General features: G+C 40.4%; 1 protein-coding gene across 1 annotated transcript in view; it reads left to right on the plus strand.

Moving 5' to 3' along the window:
* VWC2L (von Willebrand factor C domain containing 2 like) overlaps nt 1–15,368 on the plus strand; it is a 179,910-nt gene extending 164,542 nt beyond the window's left edge. Inside the window, exon 4 of the mRNA XM_053597633.1 lies at nt 12,077–15,368. Within this exon, the coding sequence (XP_053453608.1) occupies nt 12,077–12,225 (149 nt within the window). The 3' untranslated portion in view covers nt 12,226–15,368. The remainder of the gene's footprint in view (nt 1–12,076) is intronic.
* The last annotated feature ends 6,942 nt before the right edge of the window (nt 15,369–22,310 follow it).

Genomic DNA, 22,310 nt, shown 5'->3' on the forward strand with positions numbered 1-22,310 from the left:
CACTACTGGGTAGCTACTCAAAGGAAAAGAAATCATTTTATCAAAAAGGTACCTGCACTCAAGTATTTATTGCAACACAATTCACAATTGTAAAGATATGGAATCAACCTAAGTGTCCATCAAGTGGCATTAAATGAATTAACAAAATGTGGCATATATACACCACACAATACTACTCAGCCATAAAAAGGAATAAAATAGTCTTTTGCTGCAGCTTGGATGGAACTGGAGGTCATTATCCTAAGCTAAGTACCTCAGGAATGGAACAAAACACAACCTGTTCTCTCTAATAATTGGGAGGTACAAAGAGATGTAAAGATCACTGGAAATCAAGAAGTGGGGAGGGAAAGATGTAAAAACTTAATCTGTGGGGTCCAATAAACACTACTTAGGAGATAAGCACACTAAAAGCTCCAACTTATGCTTATAAACAAAAACATTTGTAACCCCTTAATATCTTTAGTAGCAAAAACATTTGTAACCCCTTAATATCTTTAAATTTAAAAAATTACATAATATATTTTAGTTAACCCCATATATCCAAAATATTTTCATTCAATGTATAATTGACATTAAAAATATTAATAAGCCATTTTATGTTCTTTTCCTTTATGTTCATAGATGCATTGAGTCTTTGAAATCTGATATGTATTTTTTATATTTCCAGCATATCTCACCTTGGACCAACCACACTTCAAGAACTCCACAACCACACATGCTGGTATCTGCTATACAAGACTACATAGTCCTAGAACTTTGTAGACCATGGAGGGCTCTGTTCCGTCTTCCCTTTTCTATGACTTTTACCACATTTCCTCAGTTCTAAGATGTACCTGATTGCCAGATGCGTTATTAATCTAATAACAGATTTTAAGAAAAAAAGAACCACTACATCATTAAAAGTACACATTGATTTTAAAATGCATGTCAATATCAGAATTTATTTCCTTCTTTTCATGCCTAGGACCAAATATGAACACGTCACGATGCCTTATTTTGGTGCAGTTTTTTTTAACTCATTTTTTCTCCTGTCCCTTTGTCCTACTCATCTTTTCCCTCATCTACAAACCAGTCCCCTAACAAGATGATCTATGTTACCAACATAGTATTTGTGCTTCTTTATTTTCCCTCTGTCCTCATATTATCCTCTAAAAATACACACCAAAGTCTCCTTACATTTGTTTCACTAAAATAAGATCATCTTGTACCCACTTCTCTGCATAATTCCATAATTCAGTAATAACTCGTGAAAATCCTTGCAAGTCAGTTGGAGGTTGTAATTCATTCTTTTTAACGACGACAAAAGAGTCCATGGAGTAGGGTACTATACTTGATTCAATCTTTCTATTTGGGGTGGGCATTCACATTTTATCCCAGTATTTTTAGGCACTGAGAAAAAAAAAGTAGCAAAAAGCCATTCAGTATATAAATAGAAATATGGATATTTAGATAGATATCTTTGCCTACTTTTTCTTGTATTTAGCTTGCAAACCTCTTTGTTAGCCTTTAACTTAGATTTCTTCCATCACAGCTGGGACGCTTTATTTCCAACAAATGAAAGTATTTACCATTAACAGTCTCAGCAAATAATCTTAAATGATTTTGCTAAGGAGTCCCTCTTCAGCCAACAACTGGCACGGATGGATGTATTTCCCCTGACCCGCTCCCATTGCAGAGATCTCTATTAGGTGGTTTTGTCACTTATCTGACTTACGAGGAAGACAGCCTGGAGGAAATGAACACAGAAAAGATCTTATGGCTGTATATCCAAATATGAATAAATACAGACTTCTCATTTGAGATAGCAAACCCTAACACTAACAAGATTAAATTCTTCGTCGATGTTTAAAAAAATTTTTTTAAAGAAATACTAGGTTAGAAATCAAAGGACCTGGCCTCCATAACCTACCCAAAGTAGCATAGACTGTGACTCAGGTAAGAGCAATAATAAGAATGACAAATAACAACATATGATGTTTATTGAGCTTTACTAAGTGACAGGCACTGTTGTACTTCGCACATGTTAATTTGTTTGCTCCTTCAAAACTTGCGTAAACTAGGTTTTTTTGTTATTTCATGATTATTCCCACTTTATGGCTGAGGACTTTGAATTTCCTCAGCCAGTAATTTGCAAAAGCAGGATTGAAACGTGGACAGCCTGGCTCTAGGGTCCTAGTCTCTTCTATTCCTGGCTCTTTGAACCTCAGTGTGCTCAGCTTTAGAATGAGTACAGCAATATTGACTCAATCCACCTCGAGGATTGTTAGGAGAAACACGACAGTGATTTGAAAACCAGTAAGAGTTCTAACAAGATGAGGCTGGTGTTATTTCAGGTTGGCAGTTTGACTGAGATTATTCCATCATTCACCTCGATAACTAAGCAGATTGTTTCATACGACGGCAGACCAAGCCACTTGCTGAGCACCTTTTGAAGGTGAGACTAGACAGATACAGCCAATTAACATAGAGCCTGAACTATGCCAGATTCTCAGAGCCTGCTGAGATTCATGAAATTAGAAAAAGAGCAGCCAGCCTTTCCTTCTACTGTGTAGCTTGACCACGTCCTGCTTCTCTTTGCTCCAGCCCTGGCATTTTACTTAATTGGAACACCAGACTATAAATCTTACATACTTAAGGGCCAGAAAACTCTCTGGAGCTCTCAGACTGAAATGTGTGTGGGAGTTCAGCAATATTGAATTTTCAAATAAAATGATTAACAGGCACCTTTAGGGCAGCCTCAGAGAAAACAATATTTCCTGAATCTTGCCACCTTAATCTAAGGAAGCTTTTTGTTTTTAGGTTAATAAAAAGGGTTGGAAAGTAACATAGGGATGAGTGACTAAAAACGGGGAGAGACACTCTATTCTTCCTTTGGCAACTGAAACTTCATCACTGCTCTCTGATCAGGCCGACGAAGGCCATCAGAGCATATTACCAGGAAGGTTTAAGGCACTTAGTTCAATTCTAACTGTAATCACCTCTAATGACTAGCTTTTGAAGAAACATTTTTTCCCAAGATTTTGATAGGTGAAAATGGGCACAGCTGATCAGAAATCCTATTTGCTTTTTCAGAGCACAATTCCATCGATCAGACTTCATGAAGCAGAGAATTAGAATCAGTTAAGAGAAAGAGCATAATCCAATCCAGTTCAATTGCAGACTGAGGCCTACGAGCCTGCTATTTGCTGAAACAATGATTTAGGTTCTCTGCCAAATAAATACACGATGTTTATAGCTTTACGCAATAGGAATCAGCCTCGTTTATGCAGTAAGAAGATCATTTACAACCAATTTCTAAAAGATATGAATTATCAATAATAAAATTTCAAATCAAAGCCAGAAATTGCAATCCTCCAAAGAGGACTATTAAACAGTATGAAGTTGTTCTCAGAAGGAGGGTTTTTCAGAGACACCATAATAATTTATAATCATAAAGTGTCTACAAAGTGGTTATGACCCGCCTGGCTTTTCTAGCCTCTGGGAAGTACAAGGCTTGGCTTTAAAGAGGATCTGGGTCAATACATGACAAGGACAGGGCTTCTCCCCCTGCAAAGATCTCTGTGCCAACCTGGCTGCCTTCCAAGGTGATGGCTAGAACCTCTCTGCCTTCTCAGCCATATGTGCTTCGTGGAGCAAATCCTGCTCAGTAATTACTGGGTAGAGGTTGAACAGAGATACTCCAGAAGTCATTTCTCTGGCGCACATGATGATTTTGTAGCCAGAAGTCCCTCTTCCAGTCATCCATTTACCCATTCACCTCTTTGGCTATAACACACAGCACAAATTGAAACATCATAGCCTTTTCCTCTACTACAGCACATCATCCCAACTTGGAGATAGTGAAAAGTAGCCCCTACTCACAGAAAGATCGACCTCTAGCGTGGAGTCAGGAAAGACTGGCTCCGTTCCCCACTCGGTCACTTACTTATTAAGTCTTTGGCAAAGTCGCTTGACATTTCTATGTCTTATTGTCTCACCTATAAAGCAGTAATAGCTCATGTGAGGAGAAAATTAGGTCATGCATGAAAAGCTCTCATAATTTCAGAAGTGTTTCCTGGATTGGGTGTTGTCAACTGGATCTGGAGTTTATGCTTCCTAAACATAAACTAAGAGAGAAATCTGGGGGGTCAGGAGTAGGAGAGGGTGCCATTCTAACACTCTGAGCAAATAATCATGCGCCTAAAGAAATGCTCTCCTAAGGAAAGCAACAGCCTGGGCTCAGAATATGAGAGGGGAAATTTAAACTCTCCCATTGCTGAGTTCTCTGCCCTTCATCAAGTCCCTTAATTTTCTGAGTTTTCCTTTCCTCACTTGTGAAATGGCACTCGTGATAACCACTTTACCTCCTTATGGTAAATATTAAATAAGAAAACATATACTAACATGTTCTAGAAACTACTAAATATTTTTCTACTCAGGGTCTAGGCATTTGACTACAGTAGAAACGCCCTAGCTGACCACCTGCTTACATTGGCCACCTCCTCAAGTTGACCTCATTTTTACAGACCAGACACGCATCACAAGTCCGTCAGTACAGTAGCCTCGTTTCTTATGTTGACCACCTCCCTATGTTGGCCAGTCACAGGCCTTTGGGTGGTGGACTGGCAGCGGTTCTACTGTACTTTGCCTTGTTTAAGTTGAAACTATCCTAGTAACGTGTTTTGTGTTTTTGTCTGGTTTACTCCATTGCAATGTCAGCTCCTTTAAGGGAGCCACTGTCTTGCTCAGGGCTGTATCACTGGTGCTTCCAGCAGCCTTAGTCGAGTGAATATTTATATTATTACCTGACTGCTGGACAAGTGTACTAGCACTCAGCTCCACAATAAACATTGAAGTGGATTAAATTTGCCTTCTTTGGCCTCTTTCCCCATCCCACTTAGTGTCTGAAATGAATAATTACTTCTTTTCTGTGATTGGGGACACCTTGTTTGCATGGAGAAACCCTACCTGTCCTCTAGAGAAGCCCCTTCTGTATGTGAGGTGGTCCTGTCCCAGCCTTCCTGGCAGCAGAGGGACTGGCACTTAACTAGGCCTCCACCAGACACACCTACTTCAGACTTGGAATGACAAGTTAGTCATTTCAAGACACCCTGGGCCACACAGTTCGCATTCTGGCAAGGCCCGTATGAAGGCACTTGTGGTCACGGTTCTGGCAGCAGCACAGGGGCCTGCACTGATGATATTGGAGAAATCTGTGGTGTCTGAGCCCGAGGTGGATCCTCTCATTGGACCAGCTCTGTGGCATGATTTTGGCTTTTGGTCTTGATTGTGTTACCTCCGGCCTTGGTTCTCCTGGCTGTTCTAGATAATCATTGGATAAAACTGTCTTTAATAAGTGCATTCTCTGCTTAAATTATCCATGCTTTGTTTTGCTGCTTGACTGACAGGATCCTCCTTGCCCCAAACAGCCCAGGAACTCAGTCAGATTACAAGGGATCTTGGTCCCATAAGAGGTCCCAACCGAAACTGTCCTTTTAGAAATTACACCCACCCTCCAGCACTTTCCCTGCTCCCTCCTCCAGATCAAATCGCCCACATTTCTTTTTCTCTTAGGACTGAACGTTCTATGAGGGATAATCTGATCAATTAATTTGAGCCAACGTGTTAATTGCTGACACTAATTTAATTTATCCCAGCATTTTAGCAGATCCGTTTCCATGCTTCAAAGCAAAGCAGAAAGGAATGCTTTTTAGTTAGCATGACACAGAGGCTGTGAGGGTTCCAATCTTTGTCTGCAGCTATACTCTATCCAGACAGCCTCTGTCTCTTCCACCCAGGGGTGCTTTGTGGACCAATGAAATAGCTATACTGGTGTGGTTTACAAAACCAATGTCTTCACAGTAACACACACACACTCCCCCACCTACATAAAACACATTGCTTTAGAATATAGACCAAATTTTTTAACATAGTTGCAAAGTCCTGGAGTCTTGAGGCCTAACCTATTGATATACTCTTAAATATTTAACAACTAGCTTGAGAGCAGGGAGTTAAGGCAGAGGGGATTGGGGGTGGGGGCTGATTTGTAGCATTTTCTGATTTTTATGGGTGGCCTAAACACACACCCATGGCCAATTTCAAGCTACTAAAATAACGTCGATGAGGTTATCAGATTCCTGAATATTTAACACTTTGCTCTAGCAAGTCAGTATGGGCACTGGCTCCAGCACACTACGGCCCCGACTTCTTTTCCTCACCACTCCACTGATGCCACCTGACTGTGTTACACTCGTCACTCCAGCCCCACTGGCCTTTTTCGCCCACTCAGGGGACCTTACCACTCCCCCATACACACGCACAAGCCCAGCCTTTCCGTGGTCTCAGGCAGGTTCTCTGTTACAACCTGCTCTGTGACCCTGCCCTCCAGAGCACTTAGTTCAGGTTATCTAGTTATTCCTTAATGCAATCGTATGATGTATGATATGATTGTACGTGTGACCAGAGTGACCACCAATGTCCTTTGCTGTGTCATTCGTATGCTTCCCTTTTATGTAGGAAATTTCAAGGCTTACCAAGAAAAATAACTCCAGTGGCTACTCCGTTCTTAATACCACAAATGTAAAAAAGACCCTTCAATTTTCTACTCATTTCTTAGAATCAGGGATTACAGCAGCTGGAGGAGATCATTCCAAGTGCTTTTGCTCTGATGACTAGATATTCTACGCAGACACTCATGGTCCCCCTCGGGGAAGCTGAAGTAGAAAATGGGAGAAAATGCTGCAGAAATGACACGGTGCCAGCTCCCCACAGCCACCTCCCAAGAGCAGCTCTCTTTTTACAGACTTCATGTATTTCTCTCACTTACGAGATTTTTTGAATGATTTCTGTTGTGGAAAAAATAGTTTTCACACCAGTTTTTATTTAGTAGATGTACAAAATAAATGCTCCCAGAAGTACAAAAGAACAGGACAAACTATTCACGTGTCTCATGAAAAAAATAAATAAATAAGTTTCCCAGATGAGCATTTCTACCTTTCCCTCTTCTCTCCTGACGTCAAGTCCCAATAAGTAATTGAATTTCCAGTTTTGTCACAGCTCCAAAATATGAATCCTCTCTGAGACTAGACCACATGAGCCCCATTTGTATTGGGGTTACAGAGTACGTGCATGGATAATCAATCACAGAACCTCAACTTGAGCCAGATCCCCTGAGTCAGAGGCCACTTTCATTCTGCTCCTCGGTTAATGCACATCCAGTCCCACAAAGAACTTCCCTGCTCCCCAAAGGAAAGCCTCATTGCTCAAACATCTTCTCCATGATACTTTTACTTGAGTTTTTCAATAAATTATATTTTCTCAGAGACTATCTGAGTACTCCATATGATAGCAGTAACTCTGATAAAGACCAGTAGAAAGATAGTCTCAATTCTTTGTAGCCACATCAAATTTCTTGCCTTGGTGTGCATCATCAGTACAAAAATCAAGTGAAGTTCTGAACTCTGAACAGAAGCTCGGATCTGAGCAAAGGAATACAGCAGTACACTTCTGGATACCTGCCTCTTCTTTTTTTTTTCAATCTTTTAAAATTAATTTTTAATTAAAATACAACTTGATACATTTATGGAGTGCAGAGTATATTTCAAAATAACTAAGTGTAAATTTTGAATATTTAAAATTGCCACAAAAAATAAGTGAGGTGATGGCGATGTTAATCAGGTTGACTTAAGCATTCCATGTTGTATATCAAATCATCACATGACACCTGCCGCTTTTCTTGGGCAATTAGGAACTTTCTACAGTTCAGAGAGATTTGAATTTATATCCTACCAATGCCACTTTGTGGATATGTGATTTCAGGCAAGTTATTTTTTATCCAAGAGGCTCAGTGTCCTGAGGGTGAGAACATGTATATCATGCATTTAGTTGTGGAGATTAAATTAGACAAATTCCTGGCATGAAATACAGTGCTCAAGAAATTATCACAATGTATTTTTATTCATTAGCAAAATGTTTCTATATCTATATTATTAGAACTAAGCATAACATATAGACAAGGGCTGATCTATAAGTTCATAAAATAAACTGTTTCCAATATATGACTAGCTAGTTCCTATTATTTCTTTTTAGTTAAACAAACCTTTAATGCATTCTTAATATTTTCCAGACACAGTATTAGACCTCAACCATAAGAAATAACAGACACTCAATTCCTTTCTTCAAGGAGCTGATTAACTTAAACCATACTGACAGAAAGACCTCCTGTATTTTCAAGAAATGAAGTCTTGCTACGTAGCCCAGGCTGGAGTGTAGAGGCTATTTACAAGGGCCGTCACACAGCTCACTGCAGCTTCAAACACCTGGGCTCAAGCAATCCCCCCTCCTCAGCCTTCCAAGTAGCCAGAACCTTAGGCATGTACCACCATTCTGGAAGACTCTCTATACTCTTAAATATCTCTAAGAAAAAAGATCTCTCCACATTGTTGGCAACTGCCACATTCATTCTTAGTTCTTTGAGGAATTTGTGTATGTGCGTGAGTGTTCGATTCACTGGAAATCCGTGTTCTCCAGTTCCTTGTATTCTAGGGCTCAGAAGAAAGAGATAACAGTTGGTCACCATTTTTCATATAAGAAGCCTTCATTCTTTGAGAGTTATTGAGTTATTCCTCCATCTTCTCTTTCTAGATTAAATAATTCCAATTCCTTTAACCTTTTCTCAGGGGTCCTATTTGCCAGCCTTCAGTTTAATCATTTTCATTGCTCCCCTCTGGAGCCTCTCCAAATCCTCTGCATTAAAATATGTTGCTTTGCCACTGAGTTCCCTCATCTAAGTAACTTATTTCTTCACGTGGACCCAGACAAAAAGGAAAGCCGCTCGCAGATAAAAGGAGAGTAGAGAGAAGGATAGAGTTCCTCTGTAAAGAATTCATTAGGACACTCACAGACTGAAAGCAGACTAACATTTCCAGCCACCACTATTAAGGAAGAAGGACAGTTCTAAAACCAGAACAGTTTTTAAATAGTGCCAACCATTCTGTTTAACAATTATCTAAATTACTTTTAAGCTGATAAGACTATTAACAGCAAACTTGAGGCTTGCTGCAGTTACACCTGAGATTCTCAGAAGGGTACTAATAAAATCACTGTACTACTAAAGCTAATGAGATCAAACAGAAATTTTTGATTCTGTAAAATACCTCTGGCCATCAGGTAGACAGCTGAGGGCTCACTGTGCAATTTATAGAAGTGCCTTTGGTTAGTCCTGGCACGTGCGAAGGATCGTTCTTTGCATTCTGTCAATCAATATGCAGTAATTAATATTTCTTGAGTTGAATGTGCAGCAAATTCTAAATTATTCTTTTAAAATTATGCGCAGAGGTTAATCAAATACTTACTGATCATAGTATGACACCCACGTATGCAGAAAAGGGCAGATATGGACACCAGAGCTTTAGTAAAATAGCCCCTTTGGGATATGCATAGCAACTTGTAAGAAATCTCCTCTCACAAAGATTCTTCCCTGCCCTTTCCTCTTATGTCATTGAGATTAACCAGCCTCTTCTGAGGCAACAGCATGTCTGTGCCCATGCACACACCCACATACACTCACACACACGTGCGCACACGCACACACACATGCACACACATACATGCGTGCGCACACATGTGTGCACACACAAACACACATGCATGCACACACGCACACACGCACACATGCATACACAGTGCACACACATGCACACACGTATGCACACAGAAACACATGTGCATGCACACACATGCATACACACACACAGAGTTAAGGCTCTCTCACTATCAAATTTCCAAATCCTGACAAGAACCTGAGAAAATTCTTGCTGGATAATGCTCTCCCTGTTTCAGGGAGTGGTGCCTGTGGCTCAGTCGGTAAGGCGCCGGCCCCATATACCGAGGGTGGCGGGTTCAAACCCGGCCCCGGCTGAACTGCAACCAAAAAATAGCCGGGCGTTGTGGCGGGCGCCTGTAGTCCCAGCTGCTCGGGAGGCTGAGGCGGGAGAATCGCTTGGGCCCAGGAGTTGGAGGTTGCTGTGAGCTGTGTGATGCCACGGCACTTTACCAAGGGCCATAAAGTGAAACTCTGTCTCTAAAAAAAAAAAAAAAAAATCAATGTTGAGGATTTTTTCTTTCTTTTCTCATCTGGAATATTAAAAGTATACAAATGAGGTGTAAAGCTATGGTTAAAAGGAGGCAGGGGAGAGAGGAACCGTTGCCTTCTCTGATCTAACTTCAGACAAACAGGCAGTAATTACCTCCAGCTCAGTTTCTGAAGCCTGCCTGGCTCGTACAAGACCTTGTTTGGCCTAAACTAGCTGTGCTGAGAGTAGTTTGTAAACAACAACCATGGGAGAACCAACTATATTCTGGAAGAAACCTCTTTGCCAAATTCTTTGAAGACTCCCTCAGTTCTGGTTGAATTTTCCTAGGGAAATGTAGCCTCAAAGGCATTCCGATCTATCAAACAATGACTTACATCCCAAAACTGATGGCATTAATATTATGATCCTTAAATAAGTAGTCTGCAGGATGACTGATGGCTTAGAATCATAGACTCAGAACAAGGAGCACCTTCCTGGGCAAAGGCAATGAGCTATTTGCCAAATTTGCCTCTATGTAATCCTCCTATTCTTGATGGTTTTCCAAGCTTGGGCACACACCCCTGGCATTTATGCCACAGAGCGAAGAAAGACAGAGGAACACACTCACCATTGTAGGCACAGTTGAAATACAGGAGATCTGAAACAACAGGCAGTTAAAGCCATAACGTATCAGATAGTTTTGTGTTGATAAATATGTGTACATGTATATTGTTACTTAATACTGTAGTTACAATGTTTATAATAACAAGACTCCATTTATAAAGTAGAACTACAAATAACCCAGGATTTCTTTTGTGTGATACTAAAGACAGTCTTGTTCATTCTTATCAAGGGGGGAGGAGGTGAAAGTGGGGCACTGATATGGGTGTATGTTGCCTTGTTACTTAGCAGTGGTCATGGCAAGTGGCCGGTAACGCTGGGTTAGTGAATCACTAGGAAACATAACTCCGTGCTCTCTCCTTTTACCCAAACGTGTACTTCACAGACTTACATTAAATTGTTGCAAAGAAACAGCAAGTTTTACCACCCCACTATAATCACATAGGGAAGCAATTAGTTTTTCCATTAGATTTTGGGAAATACAGTATAATACCAACTAATGCGGAATGCTGGCATCTCTACATTGAAGTTTAAAAGAAAAACAATGCGGGAAAAACAATTCATTCGTTTATTTTTTTTTAAGTAAAGGAAAGAGGAGCAAGATAGGCAAGAATAAAAAACTGACACGGGTGAATTTTGAACATATCCATCTACCATGAACAGCTGACATTTTCAAAATAGCTTTTGTGGATCTGAAAAAGTACAATAAAATTCCCGCTGACTTTCAAAAGCCAACCATTTAGGTCATTCCACAAAAAAAAAAAAAAAAAAAGATAGCCAGCAGATTAAAGGAAGTCCATTTATAAAAATCAAATGAACCTCTAACAAAGCTTGTTCGGGACATGAATAAATCATTTGGCCATGAATTATTCATTGTTATCAAGAAACAAGCTTGGGATTCCAGGAACTGGGCTGAAGAGGTGCTGAAAGAGGGGAGTGAGCCAGGTGATTGTCTCAGTCCCACCACAGGAAGGGAGAGGACAGGCCACCAGCACCTTCCTCGGGCAGACCACATCAGTCCTCCACTCGTGCTTCAGGGACATTTGGGGACTTTGGCAGCCATTACACCCCACAGGACAAAACAAATAGAGTTTAACAGACAGAACCTTAATAAGATTGCAGGTGCCCAGTAAGCAGACAATCAGCTGTTCTCAGCACTATCTCTCTCTTTTTCTTTGAAATGCATGATATATATGGAAAATATGAGCCGTGGGCAAAAGATGGTAAAGTTGAAAGTTTAGATGCAAAAGAGCTGGCTAGAAAATTCTTTACAATAAGTTGTTAGAGGAGTCTGGCCTACTTGTTCATGGCAGGGGGGTTGGATTTTGGGGTGGGGGACAAGTGGAGGAAGAAAGGGAGCCCCCCAGATTTAATCAACTAATCAACGTATCTGTGTATTCCAGGTCCAAACTGCTTTGCGGGAACTACGATAATTCCAGCTGGCATTGAAGTGAAAGTGGATGAATGTAACATCTGTCACTGTCACAACGGGGACTGGTGGAAACCTGCTCAGTGCTCAAAACGTGAATGCCAAGGCAAGCAGACTGTGTAGGACAAACTTCCCACCAATGACGAGTTCCTAGGAGAGGATGCTCTGGCTTCTACACTGCACATGTTTAACACAAAACAAAACAACAAACTCCTGCCAGCTACAGCAGGGTCACCAGCAAAACCTTTTAGGGTTGACAAAAGTGAATATTTTACTAAGAGGAAATTTCTCTCTTGCTATATAGTATATATATATAGTATATAGCTATCTAAATCACTTTTGTATTTACAAATGCTTGATGGTGACTTGACAACTGGATTTCTGGAACAAAAAGAAAGAAATAGCCTTGCACAGGCTCCTTCTCTGGTGAAGCCTCTGCCCCGCCAGCCCATTGTCCCCTGCTCTGCTCCATTTTTACTCTTCTGTACATCCTGCATAGCATTTTTCTCTTGTGATTTATTTTTTTTAACCTTTAGAGTCTAAGAAGCCAGTTCTGACGGCACAGTAAAGTTCTTGAGTTGTGTAAAGAAAAGGTTTGGTGAGGAATGTCATGGGAAAGCTCTTTCCAGACCAGGAAGGCACAAGGGCATTCGACCAATCGCTCCCCTAGAGTGGACCAGGCCCTGTAGACTAAGAAAGGAGGGTGGATATAGAGAGGGGCCCACTACTGGACAGGATGGGGAACAGGTAGTTTGTCCACGAGGTGCAGGTTCACAATTAATGCTTACAAACCACGCATTTCATATGCAAAACCTTGAAACTGCCAATTAAAAACTAATATGTGCAGAACACCATGAGCTTGACTAAAGTATCCAAAGAGAGACAGATAATTAAAGTTACGGCACCAACCATCAGACTTCTCATGATGCTCAAATTAAGTTTGGCTTGTAACTAATACACTCGAAACCCTCCCTGTCATCAGGCAATATAAATACCAGAACCAGGGCGACTAGCCCCACTGTGAATTTGAATCCTTCCGGACACTTCTGGCTTGTGAGTTCAGATTTGACTGAAAGCCAATAGTTCACATCGGTGGTTTTTATGGTTCGGGACTGGGTTTGCCATGTTATAGTAACAACCGCTCAGCCCTATATCTAAAACACAGATTCAGGACACTCTTTCCACCTCAAGTGCTGATTTAAATTAAAGATTAGGGTAGAGTGAATCTTGCACAATACAATCCCATTTGTTGAACATTTTTTAAAATGTATATATTAGATATCGAACAATTAAAGTGAACCTTTGAAGAGTCTCCAGGTTGTGCCCTGGTAATGCTGCTAGTTTAGTAACAGAAAAAAAATAAAATACACAGGGTATCTGATGCCATCTCAACACAAGTGCAAAATTAGCAATTCTGAAACCACATGGCATAGTTAGTTGCTTAGTCCACTCTCCTGTCCTAGACACCCTGGTGCAAATCTGACAGGTCCTTGAAGAAATTTTAAGGTTGTCTTCATTATCACTGTTCTTCCTTTGTCTGTTCCCCCAGCCTGGGCTTTGCCATGGCTCCTGTGGAGCACACCTTCTAGAGCAGGGGGTCCCCACGTTAGTATTTGTACTATCAACATGCTGGGCCGCACAATCATTTGTGGGGGCTGCCCTGTGCACTCTTAGGATATCTGGTAGCATCACTGGCCTCTATCCACTAGGTGCCAGTAGCAACACCCCAGCTGTGACAACCAATGTCTCTAGACATTGCCAACGTCCTCAAGGAGAGGGGATGGGAGGTAAAATTTCATCTGGCTGAGAACCAGAGGTCTAGAATAATCAGTATAGAGTGGTTTCTATCAGGGGAGATACCAGGCCAGCTCTTGCTGCACCTGTGGCTTTGGTGAGCCTCTGAGCCCTTTGGGACACGCACAGACAGCAGCCTGGAGGGGTCAATCTTCTCTATAGAGAGTGACACCTCTAATGCCATAGGTCCACCCTCAAGACACATATTTCTTTAGTCTTGTCAACCGGTTTTTCATTTAAAATTGTCAGCCTCTCCACCCTGAAAGCATGTCCTGTCATCAAGAAAGAGTTGTCATTTCCAAAACTAATGTGCTGACGAGTTGGACCTGACACTTTCACGCACACTGTGCTTGTGTTATGATACAAATAGCCATGCCGGCACCATCCTGAGGAAGAACAGCAAGCCGCCTTCCCTTAGAACACCAATTTGCAGCAAGGTTGGTGCTTTTCAGTTGCCACCATGGATACATCATATAGACAGTCCTGAATCATTCATGAACAATGCTGCATGATTTATGTCTGCACTCAAAACTAAAGGCATTCCACACTTCAGCTCGTGTCTAGACAGAGACATATTATAGAGCATTCTTTGCCCTGAGGTTGCCTGTTGCCAGCTTCAAAAATCCACACTCTTGGAAAGTAATAATAATAATAATAATAAATGACAAGAATAAGGTTTGAAACTCAGAAACTATCATTAATAGAGCCATGTAGCATAGAACCTTATCCATTATTAAGGAGTTACTATGTCCTTTTTAGAAAACAGAAAGAGGACAACCGGGAAGCCGAAGTACAGAAATTTTGCATCAAAGTGTTGGTACAGTGATAGTCACAGCAAGGATTTACTAGAATGGAGCATTACATCCATCTGGAAACTCTCTCCGGAGATTTTGCAGAAAGCAGGCTGCTTACTTGCCTCCATTACCAGCTAGAGAGAGGGGTTTTTATTGTTGTCGTTACTGTTGGATTAATTTTTTTCACAAGCTGTTTCCTTTCAGATTTTGTAGCACTGACATGTTTCCTCCTTTAAGGAGTGAAGAACCTATACTGTGACTGAGTTTCTCATAAACTGACAAACATTTTACAACGGCCTTCTACCCAGGTCATTGAGAAATTCTTCCCAAACTCTCAATAGCAGAGTTCTGATCTTCTCATCTGTTGTGTTCTTCTTTTGAAGGCTTTGTTGGCAGCCTCACTGTCACCTCTGTACTCTTGTTTCTTCTCCACCTTTGGTTCTCGGCTTTAACTACAGCTGTGTTTAAATAAAGGAGCGACATCCTGTTTGTCAGCTGATGCCTATTAAAAATGATTCAGTTTCTAAAATCTTTGGAAAATGGTGTGCCTGAAAACTAGTGAGAAAAAAAAAAAAACCTAAACTGTAAAAAGGGGATTCTAGCAACAATATTTGATGTGTAAAAGAATATATTATTAAAAAAATTATTTTGTTAAATATAAAGTGTGTTAACCAGCAAGCATTGTTTGTGGTATATTTTCCTTTCTTGGTGTCTCTCTTTTTCTGACCCTCGTTATTTAATGACTAATTCTCAGTGGTTTCTATCACCGGAAAGGACATGTGACATCAGTGCTGTATTTGATTAAAATGAAGACTTAGCGTTGGCACTTGCCTTTGACAAGACTCAAAAAAAAAAACTGACTTGGAGATTGGTGAGGAGGTTCAAATACACCAGCAGTGAGAGGGCCAGAAGTAGGAAAAGTTTTTTCCTAACTCCATATCCATATGCAATACTAGTGATAATCTGGAGTTATCCAGTGCTGGCTCTATTCCAGGCCCTGGGCTGCGCTCTGAGCCCACAGGATTGTGAGGAAGGAAATACGTGTTCTCTACTTTACTCTTCAAGAAACCAGAACATAAAGAGGTTCAGCACTTTGCTCAAGGTTAATGGATAGTAAGTGGCAAAGCAGGCATCATTTTTTATTTTAAAAGTGTTCAAATGTATACAAAAGTCAAGAAAATAGAGTAAGCAATCTCCATTTACCCATTGCCCGGATTCAACAGTTATCAAGATTTTGAATAATACCTCATATATTCTTTTTTCCTGAAGTTTTTGTAAAGCAAATATCAGGCATATCATTCATCCCTGCACTCTTTTTAAAAAGTGACTTTTTGTCTTACAAAATCATCATGTTATATGCCATATAAGCAAACCTAACAAAAGTAATAATTCCTTATTATCATCGAACCTCCAATCCACATTTTTAATTTCTTAGGTTTTCTAAAATACAAAGGGGATCTAAAGCACACATAATATGACATTTGGTTGGTTACACTTCCTAGGCTCAAAGTAGAGTTTTGAACTCTGCTAACTGAAACTGTGGATTCTGATAAGAGTCCTGAGTTTGTCGTTCTTTGAGGATTTGTACACCGTTAAAGCTCAATGTTAACCCCCCACCCAGACACTGAGCAGGGAAGCACTGGGGCCAGAGGCTTTCTACTAATTGACCTCCAGGGGTCAACCGAGAACCCCAGTGCGTGGGAAGACCACGCCTCCGTCGTGTGTGTAGCTTTCCTTAGGGAGTAGAGAAAACTTACCTCTCCTCCCCTTGAGACAAGCACATTGCCTAATATAGTGTAAAACCGAACAGTATTTTATAAATGGTCATCTTCTTCTGCATTGTTGGAGGAAGGAATAAAAAAGGCAACCAGTAAGGAAACGTCGCCTGGCATCCCCACCCCGGAACCCGCAGCCCTCCCCCAGCAGGTTGTTAGGAGGTCAGGCTGCCTCGCATTTCAGCCTCTCACGTAGCCGATTCTCTGACCCTTATGTCCTCCGTAAAGATCGCGGACGGTTCAGTTCAGACTCAAGTTTCACGGAAAAGGCATCTCAAAGCGCAGGAGAGCATGCTCTGAACTGAGACGGTCTTGGATTTGTTATTACTCTATCAATGAAAGACACTTTCATGATTTTCAAAGACAGATGCTATCTCTGAGTCAACAACTTCGCCCATACTCTCTTACCATGTTCATAAGAGATTTATTCTTTATATTGGGGTAACATTCTCCTCAGTGAGCCTCAAACTGTGTTATGCGTCATAAACATCTGATTCTCTCTGGTCAGACTGGAAGGCATATACAGTTCTTTCCATGAGCAAGACACAGCTAGGGCCATAGCACCTTTTATAAAGGAAGAGTTAAATGGCTTCAGTTGAAAGAATGTCTTTCATTTAATTTTAAGGACCCTAAATTTGGTTTTTATTTTAAATATTTTCAGTTGTGGAAATAAAATCATATAATAATGGCATATAAATCTTATAAATCCATCACAGATTTATTTTAAACTTATGAAAACCTTGACCTCATAATTCTTTGAAGTCCAAACTTCAATTTAAATAATCTCAATATTTATAGGATGGCTTTGAGTAAGAGATACTTTCTTCTTTTATTATTATTTTTTTTTTATTGCAGCAGAGTCTCACTTGGTCACCCTCCATAGAATGCCATGGCATCACAGCTCACAGTAACCTCAAACTCTTGGGCTCAAGAAATTCTCTTGCCTAATACTTTTCTTTTCTTTTCTTTCTTTCTTTCTTTCTTTCTTTCTTTCTTTCTTTCTTTCTTTCTTTCTTTCTTTCTTTCTTTCTTTCTTTCTTTCTTTCTTTCTTTCTTTCTTTCTCTCTCTCTCTCTCTCTCTCTCTCTCTCTCTCTCTCTCTCTCTCTCTCTCTCTCTCTCTCTCTCTTTCTTTCTTTCTTTCTGTGGCAGGGGAGAACAAAGTCTTATTCTGTCATCCTGGCTACAGTGCCATGGTGTCCTAGCTTACAGCAACCTCAAACTCTTCGGCTCAAGTGATCCTCTAGCCTCAACCTCCTGAGCAGCTGAAATTATAGGCCCATGCTACTATGCCCAGCTAATTTTTGTGTTTTTAGTAGAGATGGGGTCTCACTCCTTCTCAGACTGGTCTCAAACTCCTGAGCTTAAGCGGTTCACCTGCCTTGGCCTCCCAGAGTGCTAGTATTACAGGCATGAGCCATGGTGCCTAGCCAAGTAGGGAGTACTTTCAAAAAGCTATACTTCTAGATTTGTGTCTTCAAACCTTCCAAATGAATAATTATATGAGGTGGGTATTGTTGGAGAGGATCTGGATATAAAGGTCAGATATTATCCCTTAAACCCCTTCTGTGTATCAGACATGTACAGGCTACTTTACATGAGACATCCTTACAACCACCACGAAATTACGGACTGGTATTTCCATTTCGCCAACGGGAACACTGAGGTTCAGAGAGTTTTGTGGCTTTCTTGGGCTCATACGATAAGAAAGTGGAAAAACCAGGCTTTTTGTCAGAGAGTTGTATGAATTAAACAGAATGCTACCCACAAAATAGATCAGAGCAGAGACAGGGGCCTGCGTGTAAGAAGAGTTGCTGTAGGTTAGTTACCATTGTTAGGACGGAAAGTATCAGGAAAGAGACCTCATGGATAAGATGATGTTGAATTTGTATCCTAGATCTTAGATATAAGTTGAGCAGGAATTTAGGAGAATAACATGTATACATACTGTAAAACAGAAAAAAAATAGTATATTTGTAGTGAGACAAGCAGTCGGGTATGATTTGAGTGTGAGGCTGGTGATGGAGGAATACAGTGGGAGATTTGTCTAGGATGGAAACCCCCATTGTTAAAACCTGTATGATCATGCTAAGAAACTGAGACTTGATTTTTATCCATAATATGAATTAATATCAAATAAAAGGGTGACATGGCCATATTTGTATTTTGAAAACAATTCTGACAGCAGAGTAAAGGGTGGATTGAGGTCTGGAGAGAGAGATGTGGAGATGCTAATGAAAGCAATCATGAAAACCCAGAAAAAGTGATTAGGGTCTGATCTGAAAGTGGTGTGACTCAGACCAGCTGGAACAACAGGACTTCACGGAGGATGAAATGAGACTACAAAAATTAAAACAGCCACATTTCTAGTTCAGGTGGTTAGAAGGACATTGATGCTGACAGTCACCACCAAAAATATGGAACCTATGTTTTATTTAGGGTGGAACATGATGAAGATGAAGATGCCGGTAATGCATCAGTATTTAGGACCAACTTCAGGGCAGCCAACCCTGGGTCTACTTGCCAACATTATTTTTATCTTCATCTGAATAATTACAATTTGAATAGCCAAAGTTTATCAAGTCTATGGTTTTTCATCGTAGTCTTGAAAAGGAAATCAAAGTTTGGAATGGCAAGAATAACTGAATTCTTTTACTGGTTTGTGGCAAATATTAATCTCATGCCATAGTGGGAAAAAATGTATTTGCATATTATGCTACAAACTGCTTGTAGATTACCAACAGCTCTTTCCTTACTTGCCCCTTCAGAATGTAAAATGTTTCTTTCATTTTCATATTGTTGCTCACCATAATTCTGTAAATTTAAAACAGAAAAACATTTAGATGTCCACCGTGGCCTTCTCTGTTTTTTTCCCACAACATAACAGGACTAAATGGCAAGTTAGGTCCAGGGAAAGACTTTCAATTCAAGATATCTATGGAGGCCCAACCTTACATATTCTCATTATATTTTCCTTTGCCTTTGTTTGTTTTTTGGTTTCATTCCCTTTTTCATTAATCACAACATTGGGTCAGCCAGACCCATTAACTGCATTTCTCATTTAGACCTCTCAGAGATGCAGTTGCAGATGCAATTTAATTTGTTGACCCATGATCGATAGCAATTAATACCGTCTCTTTAATCTTGTTGAAAGGTCTGTCTCTGGCTTCCAGTAGCCACCATCTCAAGGGAAAGGTATCCAGATAGGCAGGTTATTTAGCTTCCAAGCAATAGTTCCCCTCAACCACCTACTTCCCCGGTGACTGTTTGTTTCAGAAGTCACTATTCTCTGTGGCATTTTCAATTATCACACAAAAGTTCATCTGGTTCTGAATGTTCATTATGTGAATGTTTACGGACAAGGAACTTGAGAAAAACACTACAAAGTATTGTTTTAATTCAGAAAAATATTAAGTTTTAAAGTTCATTATGTTAATAAAATGGATGCTCTCATTTCCAGGGATTTCTCCACATTGTGTTGTGTTGTGGCTAACCCCATTCCTGCAATCCAGTCTTTTCTTTCATTGATCATATTAATTAAAAAGTTTATTAAGTTATGCAGTAAGCAACTTTGCAGCCAGGAAACCAGAATTGAACTGAATGATGCATTTTTTCTCCTGTTCTCAAGAAGCTTACAGTCTTATGGGGCTAATAGCCAGGCATGTCCACAGCAGCAGACAGGGGAGGGCTGTGCTCCAGGCATGGGCAGGCTCCCTGAGCACACAGGTGAAAGGCAATGAATCATCCTGGGTCTCGGGTAAGGCTTTCTGGGACATAGAACTTGTTATCTGAGTTTTAAAAGAGGAATAGACCAGATAAAGAACGAGAAGAATCATCAACTCTCTTGTAGTTTATAAGGTGGAGTTTCTGCTGATACAGCTCAAACCACTTAACTGTTCCATTTTCCTAATAATGAAATCCATTCAAATCAGTAAATATGTGCCTGGCATAAAACCAGGGGCTTTGAGAAAATTAAAAAAGCAAAGGTAGGTCGCCTCCACATTCTAAGGAAGTAACTTGTCTTAGTGATATCAGCCCTCCTTTCCCATAGTCCATTCACTGGCCAGGGGCATGCCTTCTGCTCGCCCCTCATCAGGGACCCAGGGCAATGCATTTTATCAAAACGTGTGCCTGTGTTTCTGTAGGAATTTGGGTAACGCCATCCCTCAGTGGTGTTTGCTTTGTTGGCCTCATCTGGCAGACTCTAACTTGGTTCTGGATTCACTGTGGAATGAAAGGCTGGGCCCCCTGTTGGAGCAGCAGTTAAGTCAGCAGAGGATGTATTTTTGAGCAAAGTTGCCTTTCCAGATTTATGGAAATGACCATTATGAGGATGACCATGTGCTCTGGAAACTCAACATAATTACTCTGGAAACCAATTGTTAAGAAGTTTCCTGTGCTACAATTTTACAAACAGATAATAAAAAGATGCTAGCAATATCTTAAAGATAAACTTTGAGATTATGGGATATATATAAGGTATATCATTTGTCAGTGGCAAGTTTAAAAATGCACATTATATGAGGTGCACATTTGTGTGTATTTGTATTTCTGTGTAAATCATACAGGTCTATGTATCTATAGAAACGTAAAGAGTTATAAATGTTGTGGTGCCCAATATCTGCGTCACTAAGATCAGATATTTACTGATCCCACGTTTCTCCCTCTTTTGTACCTAATGACTGCAGGCTTGTTTAGCCTCGAATAATTCTTATCCCACCTTTGACTTTCTGTGAGGCATTTCACTGCTCTGCTTGTTCATAGACTTAATTCCTCATCCCACTTATTTTAGCTGGTGCGGTTCATCGATTTCAGGGGAGACTAAACACAAGGGAAGGAAAGTTGCAGAGGGGAATGGAAATCAAACTGCCATGGGACCCAAAACCACTGCAGTGACTATGAAATATCTGTATATAAAAGAAAACAACTTTTCTTATTAAATATACAAACATTAACATGAGCACATGCTTGGGGGGGTTGTTTGCTTTGTTTGGGATTTTCTTTTCTTGCAATTGGACAATCATTTTTTCACAAGAGGGCTTATTGTGCATTTATCTGCTACATTTACTATCTGATGTGGCCTTGTAGGGCACCACTCCTAGGAGATGAACAGAGATGACGTCCCTGAACATACAGATATGCAAGCAGGCCCTTACACTCAGCTGGAGGAGAATACTCTTCAAGCCACTTCATTGCTTACATAAAGTGCACTTATATGCTGTTGGTTGGACTGCTTTCAGTTCCCCGGAAAACCAACAAACTTCTGAGAGGCTGTCAACCACCAATTGTCTATTTCTCAGCCTGATACGTATTCTACTCTCAGAAATGTTAACTTTGTTTGCCTGAGTTTGCATTAGATGCCCAGCTACTCCTTCAGTTCCTCAATAGAGCACCATACAAGGCCTATTTTGAATGTACAAGACCTTGCACCACTCACAATAAGAGCAGAGCCAACCAGTATCCCATTTCTCACTCCCTTTCCTTCAGAACAGTGACTTTCATCAGAGTTATCAGTCTATAATAGCTTTGGTGGAGCATCATAACCAGGTCTTCATTTTGTTTTAAACCTTCTTGGAGTCAAGTGTCCTCCAATGAGTAGGGAGGGCAGGCAGCAAAGCTGTAAAATGATACATCTGAAAAAGCATAAAGTAACTTAAGAAGTAGGAGGGTGCACAGAATTATGGTATTTCATAACTCCAATGTAGCATGCAATGATACATTTCCCTTCATTGTACTTGCAAAAGTAAAACTGGAACGTGTATCTGTAATCACAAATTTCCATCCCATTGATTTGCACCTGTGGAAAATGGAAAGCTAGTCATCAAACTCTTATGCCTATTGAAATGA

The sequence above is a fragment of the Nycticebus coucang genome, chromosome 7 (assembly GCF_027406575.1).
Source record: "Nycticebus coucang isolate mNycCou1 chromosome 7, mNycCou1.pri, whole genome shotgun sequence".
Lineage (NCBI taxonomy): Eukaryota > Metazoa > Chordata > Mammalia > Primates > Lorisidae > Nycticebus > Nycticebus coucang.